Raw genomic sequence first — 10,312 nt, 5'->3', positions numbered from 1 at the left:
TCCGCCGCAAATTTACTAGCTTGCTGTCCAACATTTGTTGGCAGAAAGTTGGACAACAGTTGTCTGATGGAGCGTACTAACGGTCGGATTTTAGGCTAACAGTCTGTCATCACACAATTCCCTGCCGAAAATCCCATTGTGTGTACGAGGCTTAAGTCTGTAGGGTTCAATATTGCGTTGGCCCACCCTTTGCAGATATAACAGCTTCAACTCTTCAGGGAAGGCCGTCCACAAGGTTTAGGAGTGTGTCTATGGGAATATTTGACCATTTTTCCAGAAGCGCATTTGTGAGGTCAGGCACTGATGTTAGACGAGAAGGCCTGGCTCGCAGTCTCCACTCTAATCGATCCCAAAGGTGTTGTATCAGGTTGAGGTCAGGACTCTGTACAGGCCAGTCAAGTTCCTCCACCCAAAACTTGCTCATCCATGTCTTTATGGACCTTGCTTTGTGCACTGGTGTGCAGTCTTGTTGGAACAGGAAGGGGCCGTCCCCCAAACTGTTCCCACAAAGTTGGGAGCTTAGTTTTAGAAAATCTCCCCCATGAGTAGCCTCTATGACTAGAGTCATTGACTAAGCTTCTAGCAGAGTGAAACGCGTAACAGAAGATTACACTGGATAACAATAAAATGGAATCTCAGCTTTTGTAAGGTGAGCGGTGCTACTTTTGTGTTTGGTTGCATAATTGTCAGCGAGTAACAGATTGCTCAGAGTCAGCTCCCATCAGTTGGTGGAGCGTGGATGGAAGGCTTGGAGGAGAGTAGTTGGGACTGTCTACATCGGAGACCCATCATGAGAAATGCCATGCAGCCATCACTGGAGTGCAATTAGTCAGGAGGGGGCTGCAAAGAGCCTGCAATGGATCAGCAGCCCTAAGATGGAACAAAAAAATGTAAATAGGAGAAAATAATAAAAGAAAAATGCAGTGTTTCAGCAAACTAAATGTCCTTTAGTTGGGGTTTACAGCTGTTATAAGTGTTTCTCACAATAAAACAGACAATTTATAGAGTTAAATTGCATATGCACCTCTCAGGATGACCAAAAAATTTTGTTATTTTTTTTACTTCTTATGAAAAATAATGAAGAAATGAAACGTGGTTAAAAATTATTGATTTTATTACCTATCCAGCAAACGCAGTTTACAGGATATATATACATTTATTATTATATATTTATCCATCTATATATATCATTATACAGAAAAAACAACAGTGTATTGTCATTATATAAAAAGGTAAAACCAAACACAATAAGACAGATTTCACATTTTATCTAAACCTGAGACTTCACTGGAATGTTTTACAAATTTTTAAGAATTCCTTCAGTAAAACAAATATCTTTCACATGTAAAATGTATCTTATTTTTCAAGTATGCCAACACCGTTTGCGCATTATTACGAGTATATTTTGATTTGTCATTAAAAAAATAAATATTATATTTGAAAAGGCAGCCAAAACCAAGTGTTATGTAAAATTTTCCTGTATTCTGGGCTACAAATAGAAAAAAAGACAATAAAAACAACAAAAATGTGGGGGAAAAAAAAATCCCTTCTAATATAAAAAGTTGCCTCGTCCCTTTTATCTTTATCTTTATTAACAAAGTGCAATGGTAGGTAGTAAGCTGTTACAGTCAGCACTGCCCGTTCTGATTATGGCAAAAACTGTTCTGTGATTGGTGAAAGAGTGCCAACACTCGCATATCTTTGCCCTCTAATTTCCTCAAAGCAGTTTCCTGTAAAATTGGGTGGAATCACACCATGCAGAGGCAGGTAGGACCAGTGATGTTCTTGGAGGGGCTGCAGACAAACCAGCCACCCCCCCCCCCCCAAGTCAGTCCCCCATATCTCCCCCCCCTATCATCGCTCGCTCATCTGTCCACCCACCAGCCCCGCACCTACCTCATCTAGGTTGCGGCCGTTTCGGATACTTCCTGCATCTCCTCCTCCGCCAATACAGTTGCTTCTCTTCTCAAGCAAATCGGATCATAGGACCTGCTTCCTGATTGGCCGGGAGGAGAATCAGGGAGACGATAGCGAATATTAGGTCGCTATTGTCACACAACTGGGTGAGCTGGGGGGGCGCATTGCCCACCCTTTTTGGAGCCAATTAGAGCATCAGGCTCTAATCATGTGCTTCGATAAAAAAAAAACCCATTGGAATCCATGTGTCCGGCACCCTGCATTAGGGGCCGGACACATGGATAAGGGGGTGGCGCCTCTGCGCCCCGTATGGATGGGCCGCCACTGGGTAGGACACAACTATCTGACATTTCTGTGTTGAATGCTAAAGAGGCGGATGAAAGCAGAATGAAGATATGAGACGTGGACCACCAGATATGCAAGTATGTTACAGGGAACTGCTTTTGGAGAATTGTTTGGCGGTTTTAACAGTGTTGCTTCCAAACTGTATTAAGAGACTTGCTGGCATAGTTGCATATAGAGCCATCTTTCCCTTTTCTGTGGAACCCTAGGGTTCCTCCAGAGGTTGCTAGGGGTTCCTTGGGTAATGAGAAATGTCTCCCTCTAAGATAACTAACTACTGGCACCATTGATCTTTTTAGCTATCTGACCACAAATGAAAGGAGCCTTCAACTCTTTCCAGTGACCATGAGGCTAATGTACCCTGAACTGTAGACATTGTAATTATTAGCAGGGGTACCCTGAGACCCGAAAGTTATTACAAGGGTTCCTCCATGTTAAAAGGTTGAGGAAGACTGATACAGAGAAACAAAAGAGCTGACATACTAACCCAACTCAACCCTATCTATGGTGCCTCCTGTTCTGCTCACATATCAAAAAGTCTAAGCATTTGAGCACATGGTCCAGTGCCTAAGGGTTTTGGATAAGGTAGCTGTACTGAAAAGAACCCTGAGTAGCATTTTTCCATGTAGAGCAGCCTTTCTCAACACAGAGGGACCCTTGAAATAACTTTCCGGTGTCAGGAAACCCCTGCTAAACATTTCTATGTCTACATCTCATAATAGATTGGTGTGATGGTCAGTGGGAAGAATGTACCTTACACTCGTGGTCATTGGGAAGAATTACCCCCTTAGAGATAGTTAAAAAGATCAATGGTGTCAGTTAAAAAGTTAATTGGTGTTAGGTTAAAAAAATCAATAGTGTCAGTGGGAACTTATCTGAGAGGCAGAAATTGCTCATTGCTCAAGGAACCCCTAGCAACCTCGGAACCTTAGGATTTCATGGAACCCTGGTTGAGAAACCCTGATGTAGAGTAACAGAGGGGCTGATATACTAACTCAACCCAACCCAACCCATTTTTGGTATGTAAGCAGAACAGGAAGTACATTGGGTTGAAACCCAATGTACTTCCTGTTCTGCTTACATACCAAAAATCCTTTGAGCATATGGTCCTTGCAGTAGAAAAGAATTACCCAATACCAGCTGAGATAACATGACCAACGCCAAGAGTTTTAGATAAGGGGAGAACCCTGAGCAGCTTTTTTTCATGTCAGGTAAGTATTTCTGTTCTTCTCGTATTCCTGATTTATATGTCCCTGCAAGATTCTTAACACAGTGTTAACAGATCCAATATGAGATGGTTTCTGGTACCATGTGCAAAAAAGGACATTGCCAGTTTTATGTGTTCATTAAGGAGGATTTTATTTGGTCCAGTTTGTTGATTGCACCTGATAATACCAGAAGAACAGTTTTTCACTTTTTTCATCTTAAAAAAGACAGCATTTGCTTATAAAAAATAGCACTCTAGGTACAAAAAGATTTCATCTTTGTCAATTACATTCAATGTCTATTTAATTCATTGCTTACGTGGTGCTTTAAGATATAGTGCTGACATATGCTTGTGTCCTTATTACAGTTCTACAAGCATGCATTTATCCGAAGGCTAACTTTGCATTCAAAACATTGGAAAACATTGTAAGTTTTGGCACTTCCCTTTAATAAAGTGCTATTTTTGTATATATTGCATTAGCCGAGCCAGTCCAACAGTGAAGGAATGTCACCGCTTTTGCATTAAAACCTCTTTTTTTTCTGCTGCCAGTCTGGTGTTTAATGCATTTCCTTCATGGGAGAACAATATAGAGTTCTTAAAAATACATGACATCTGCTACACAGACCAAGTTAACTAATACCTGGCACTCCAGGGCACAAGTGATAAGCATCAGAGTATATGCTAAAAGCAGCCTTCAATCAGTCAGGAAGACAATATTCTCAGAAGATACCATCTTGGCCTTTCACTGGCCGGATCAGCTCCTACAATACTGAGTAGCAAGAATCCTACAGACCATCCATGCATGAAAGAGTGTTATACACTATATGGCTCAACGTTTGAGGACACCTGACCATCCTATACCAAAACCATGGACATTATAATGGGGTAACCCTACCTTCATGACCATGAAGGCCTCCTTCTGGAGAGGCTTTTCACAACAGTTTGTGTCTGCCAAGACCCAAGTCTGAACCTGTGACCTGTGCTGTGTCTGGCTATGTGTGTTCTTGCTGAGCCACCTGAGATGCTGAACAACACCCTGTATGAACCTTTGGACAATCTTGATTTGTGTCTTCTTTCAGCTGAACCTTGAACTCTTTGCTCCTCCCACAAACTCCCTATTTAAGCCATGTCTTTGCACTTCCTGTTTTCAAGATTGTTGTGCTCTCTCCATCCAATATCTCGCTCTTGTCAGTCTTGCTGTCGAGTGTATCTCTGCTATGACTTGTTATCAACTTTTGGCTTGGTCCTCAACTACGCTTCTGCCGGACTTGCGACCACTTATTGCCAACCTTTGGCTTCTTTACTGACTACCCTTCGGCTTGATCCCAACCTGCTATATCTTCTACTGGACCCTGGCTTGCTCACCTCTTGGTGGGGCGATCCTGAGGACCGCAATCTGTTAGTGCTTGGGACACCAAACCTCGGCTGAACTCATGTCATCTGCCAGGGTGGCTTGCTGCTCACTTATCCAGCTGGTCAGAGGGATCCTCTCTACTGCTATAGCTATTGGTCTCCAAGTCTGACCCTTAACCATGATGGTGTCTGTGGGAATTGTGTCCACTGATGAGGTCAGGTACTGACATGGAATGAGATGACTTGGCACATAACCAAAGTCTTAATTTCCAACAGTGCTCCGTAGGGCTGAGGTCAGGACTCTATGCTGGCCATTCTATATTCATCAGTGAAATGTGTGAAACTCTGATATGAGTCTTTGAGAGACTTTGATATGAGTTTAAACAAGGTAGTGAGAGGGCAACAAAACATTTGAAGAGCCCACTGGCTCAGGTTAGGCTTCTCACGGCAGGCAAGGCTACCCTACTGTGGTTACTCCAGCAGGTTACCAGGAAAAGACGTGCATATATTGAAGGAGCGCCACTCCAAATACATTTTTTGAACACAACATCAATAAATGAATTTGAACTCTTTAAGTTTTGGTCTGACGCTCCTTCCATATATGCAATTCTATATTCACCAACCATGTCAATATGGAGTTGACCTTGTGCACACTGGCAGAGCCATGCTGGAGGAGAAAGGGCCCTTTCTAAATCTGTTACCACAAGGTCAGAAGAGCCCAGTTGTCTAAAATGTCTTTGTACGCTGAAGCCCTTCACTGGAAAAAATCTGAACTCAATAAATTGGAGGAGGGTCCACATACCTATGCCCATATCATGTAGGTGTGATGGTCAGGTGTTCAAAACTTTTGACTATGTAGTGTCGAACTGTGTTGCCTATAACAACCATTTAGATTCCAGATTTAAGTTCTGTAGTGCAGATTAGAATGAGAAGGTATGGTTGCTATAGGTGACCCACACATGAGGCCGATAGTTCCATAATCTCACACAACTGTAAAAGTGCAACTCCTATTGCTTTGGCCTATATACACACACAGACATCCGCTATGACTATATTCCCTAGTTGCATAAGTTATATTCATTTCAGTGCATGATTATCCTGAGAAAGATCTTCCACAGACATAAAAATATATAATATCTCACCTTTCAAAAAATAATATGGCACTTCAGCAAGTTACACTTGAAACAAAACCAAATGTACATCTCAGTACAAAATCTAAAAAGCTGGCAGGGTTTGATTCCAAAAATATAAAATATTCTTTAAATCTAATTATGTACAAGTAGATTTTACAACAATTATACAAAGACCAATAAAGTGTATTGTGAAATAGACTAGAGAAAGAAGGTTTCTGATTGGTTGCCATGGGTTATCACGCATCATTGATCTTTGCATCATATGACTTAATAGAGTATTTTTTTTTCCAGAATATATATTAGTTTACACATGAATTATTACATCCTTTTTTGATCTTTATATTTCAATCAAATTTATATCACATAAAACATGACAGCTAAATAAAAATTTTTTTTAAATTTAGTTATGAAGTTTAGAATGTTTTACTGCAAATAAATTATTAGGTTTATAACAGGGCTGTTTGTGCCGGTTCACACTGAGGTCACACAACTTGCAGCCGCGACTACCTCAGGCGACCTTGACGCGACAGCAGCGGCGACTTGCAAAACCACTTCTCTATAGAAGTCAATGTAAGTCGCCCCCCCCAAAGTCGTACAGGAACCTTTTTCAAAGTCGGAGCGACTTGAGACGCTCCGATTAGAACGGTTCCATTGTACAGAATGGGATGCGACTTGTCAGACGGCTAAGTCGCCTGCCAAGTCGTCCCGGTGTGAACCGGCCCTTAGTGTAACCTGTCTGCATAGAGCGATAGGAGCTGCCTTTGAAGCTGACTTGTTTTTGAAGAGGCCAGCTCCACGGCTACATCCTGACCTCCACACACTGCTTAGTGAACCACGTATCTGGAACAAGTATGTAGGCAGTGAAATCAAAGACTAGGGATGAGCGGAAATGAAAGAGAACCACTGATTTTGCCACCAGTAAATATCACCGGTAAGGAAACTCTCAAGTCTCCGCTTTGGAGAAAATAGTTTTTCCATTAAAGGGGTGTATTTAAGGTAGGTTTGATTATTTCATAAGGGCTTGCTTACACTTGTGTTTTTGGGTGAGTAAAAACATGCGGTTATTTTTTTTTTTTTACCATCCCTCAACTGCTCCCTCTTTAGCTGAAGAGGCGATGGCCCAGGGTGTGCACATTCTCCATACGGGAATCATACCCCCTGTCATATTCGGTGGGCACTACCACTTGCCGAACATGACCCATTCAAGTGAATGGAACCGTGCTGCAACTGTTCAGCATAGGTGTATGCAGCATATTATATTAGGGTGTGCACCCCGAAGCCTTCCTCTGCAGCCTGGACTGAATGAATGGGAAGTGCTCCGTGCCAAGTGGCTTCCTGTTCATTCACAAACTGAAGCATAGTAAAAATAAATAAAAAAACAGTTTACTATGCTTCAGTTATGAATGGACACAGTGAGTGAGTGTGTTCATTTAGAAAAGAAAAGGGCTGGTAAATTACATATTCACTAGCCCCTTCCCCCTGCTCTCTATCCTGAAAAATCTCCCGCAGCAGCCGGAGGGAGAGGAGGTGAGGGAAACCAGCAGCGCTGTGGGACTAAGGGGCCAACACAGCGGGAAACCCAGGCAGTAGCAGGAATCTTCACCGCACTTAGTGGTTAGGGTGTGCCCAGGCACACCCCCTGTTCGTGCCTATGCCGCTCAGCAATGGTTTGCAATGCACATGGTTGCGACGCAGTAGTCCAGCCTTTAGAGGGTTAAACAGGCGGTAAGGTGGAGATACAATGCCTTCTCACTGCCTCTCAAATGTTCTCTGAAGAGAGAGACATTTTTTTGGCATGATAACAGTTCCAGGGTGGTTAAAAGAGCTTTCTGTAGCCCTCATGAGCCATTAAAGTGGTTATAAACCTCAGATATGAAATATGGACAAAGCATATCCTTCTATAGTGTGTACTCATTTCTGTCTGCTGAGTTACTTTTGACAACTTTTCCTGGCACCAAAAGGTAAAAAGGTGACAGGGGAGGGGGCTCCAGCACACAGCCTGTGATTGACAGCCTCAGCTTTGCTCCTGTGTGTGAGGGGTCCCTTCCCTCCAATCAGCTCTCCTCACTGAGCTATGTTGTGTATAACCTGTTTTCTGAAAGCTCAGGCAAGCTGTATAAATTCTACACTTTGAACAGATGTAGAGAAGAAAAGACTGCAGATAAACGGGTACAGCGTACGTAGGAGGATTTCTTTCATCTCTGTGTATTATCTGAGTACAATCACTTCATTGCGTGTATGTAAGGGTTTACAACCACCTGACACCCCTGAAAAGCAACCTTAACTATATGTACCTGATGTATTAAATGTAATGCCGTGTACACACGATTGGAATTTTGGTCGGAAAAAGCTCTGATGGTTTTTCCGACGGAATTCCAATGGAATTATGCTCAAACTTGGCTTGCTAACACACGATCACACAAAAGTTCTCTGAACCTTCGACTGTCAAGAACGCGGTGACGTACAACACTACGACGAGCCAAGAAAATGAGGTTTAATGCTTCCGAGCATGCGTTGAATTGTTTCCGAGCATGCGTAGGAATTTTGCGCTTCGGAATTTGTACAGATGATCGAAATTTGCAATCGGAACTTTTTCCGACCGAAAAATTGAGAACATGCTCTCGATCTTTTGCTGGCCGAAATTTCGCCAGCAAAAGTCTGATGGAGCATTCACACGGTCGCATTTTCCGACCAAAAGCTCTCATCGGACTTTTGCTGGCGGAATTTCCAATCGTGTGTACGGCGCATAAGGCATTTTGGCTAAAACTTTTTGTCAAAATAGAAGCTCTCAGTTTCGCTCATCCCTATCCATGCCCTGGGTACTACATTGTTTTTTAGATATGAGACTCAGTAGGCTGGAAAGATTTTAGACAGCATTTTCGGAAGCCTGCATCATTAAATATTTCAGCAACTCCTATACTGCCTGTCCTGGGAGGTGCCCTTCAGGGCCGGGACAAGGAGTGGGCCAAAGGGGCGGCTGCCCTGGGCCCAGCATGTATTGTAGGGATGGAGGTGCTGCAAGTTCCTTCTTACAATTAAGGCTGACAGGAGTAGTGACTACTTCTGTCAGCCCAGTGCTGACAGTGGCATGGAGAGGAGGAGAGAGCTGGGGAGAGGTGCGAGCTGTGCTCTCTCCCCCCAATTTGCAATTTGCCATCTGATGTTCTTGTCCTGACACTGGTGACTTTTAATTATATTTTTTATTTTATTTTTAATCAGAAACATGCCAGGAAGGAGAGTAGACGTAAGTCATGGACTTCTCTGACTTCGTATTTAAGGATTAAAAAAATATATATATTTTTGTCTTAGAAGAATACCTTGCAGTAAAGAGAATCACCCAACATAGTGGTATACGACATAATGTTCATCTTTATAATTTAGATGTACCATATCTTCCCAGCAGATTTGAAAAGTACATCTGCAGAAAAGAAGAGGAAAAAAAAACAATATATACACATTCATTAAATAACATAAACCTCCAGGAAACAAATAAAAAGTGCGATTCCCTGTATTGACGAGTTCATTGGTACCAGCAGCGTGCCTCCTCGGTCAGAGAGGTCGTTTTGGAGTTAAAATGTTTCTATAGGTCGGTCTTGTTGATGTTGGGATAGAGGGACGTTACGTTCTGGTAGACCGATTCCGTGTTCTGGTAGATGGATTCAGTGTTTTGGTAGATGGATTCAGTGTTCTGGTAGATGTCATGATCCTGGGTTTTTCGAGAATTTATAAAGTCCAGAGCACACTGATTTAAGAAAACATACTGGCTCTGCATTGGAAAGAAAATCAGTGTTACTAAAGCGAAATGAAACAATGCACCATCAATAGAAAAAAAATCCCCAAAAAATGAATGCATTAAATGGAATACTCCACGTTCAAAAGATGATATAACATATACAATTGTTACTCAGTTCATTTTGTAATTTAAAGAGGAACTAAACTGTATCTGAGCTAGATATGTGCACTACCAAAAAATTCATTCATTTTAGTCTCAGTTGTTTTCTTTTTTTTTCGTTTTTCAGGTCATTCGTTATGATCGCAATTCGTAAATTCATAAATTTGAAAATTCGTAAATTCGAAAGAACGAAAATCCAAAAATAATAACTAACTACTAATAACTTTTTTGGGTCATTCCTTATAAACGTAATTCGGAAATTCATAAATTTGAAAATTCAAAAGAACGAAAATCCCCCAAAAAAATAACTAACTAATAATAACTAACTATTCAATTATAGGTATTGGAATTTCCTTTTCAAAGGCACATAACAAATGCTAATTTATCCAAAGTTACGAATTATCCAAAATGTCGAATTATCCAAAATAACAAATGCCGCATCTAAACAAATGGAACAGATCAAATTAA

The 10,312-nt window shown here is 41.6% G+C and overlaps 1 protein-coding gene across 6 annotated transcripts in view; it reads right to left on the bottom strand.

The window, feature by feature from the left end:
* Nucleotides 1–926: 926 nt before the first annotated feature.
* The window catches only part of PTPRJ (protein tyrosine phosphatase receptor type J), a 219,120-nt gene continuing 209,734 nt past the window's right edge, over nucleotides 927–10,312 (bottom strand). For all 6 annotated transcript variants that reach the window (XM_077453480.1, XM_077453482.1, XM_077453483.1 and 3 more), the window contains one exon: nucleotides 927–9,718. In XM_077453480.1, the coding sequence (XP_077309606.1) occupies nucleotides 9,533–9,718 (186 nt within the window). In that variant the 3' untranslated portion in view covers nucleotides 927–9,532. The remainder of the gene's footprint in view (nucleotides 9,719–10,312) is intronic.

Source organism: Lithobates pipiens, unplaced genomic scaffold, assembly GCF_037356315.1.
Source record: "Lithobates pipiens isolate NorthernLeopardFrog02 unplaced genomic scaffold, aLitPip1_a1.2 Scaffold_24, whole genome shotgun sequence".
Taxonomy (NCBI): domain Eukaryota; kingdom Metazoa; phylum Chordata; class Amphibia; order Anura; family Ranidae; genus Lithobates; species Lithobates pipiens.
Note: the sequence above shows the minus strand (reverse complement) of the source record. Positions and strands in the feature narration are given on the sequence as shown.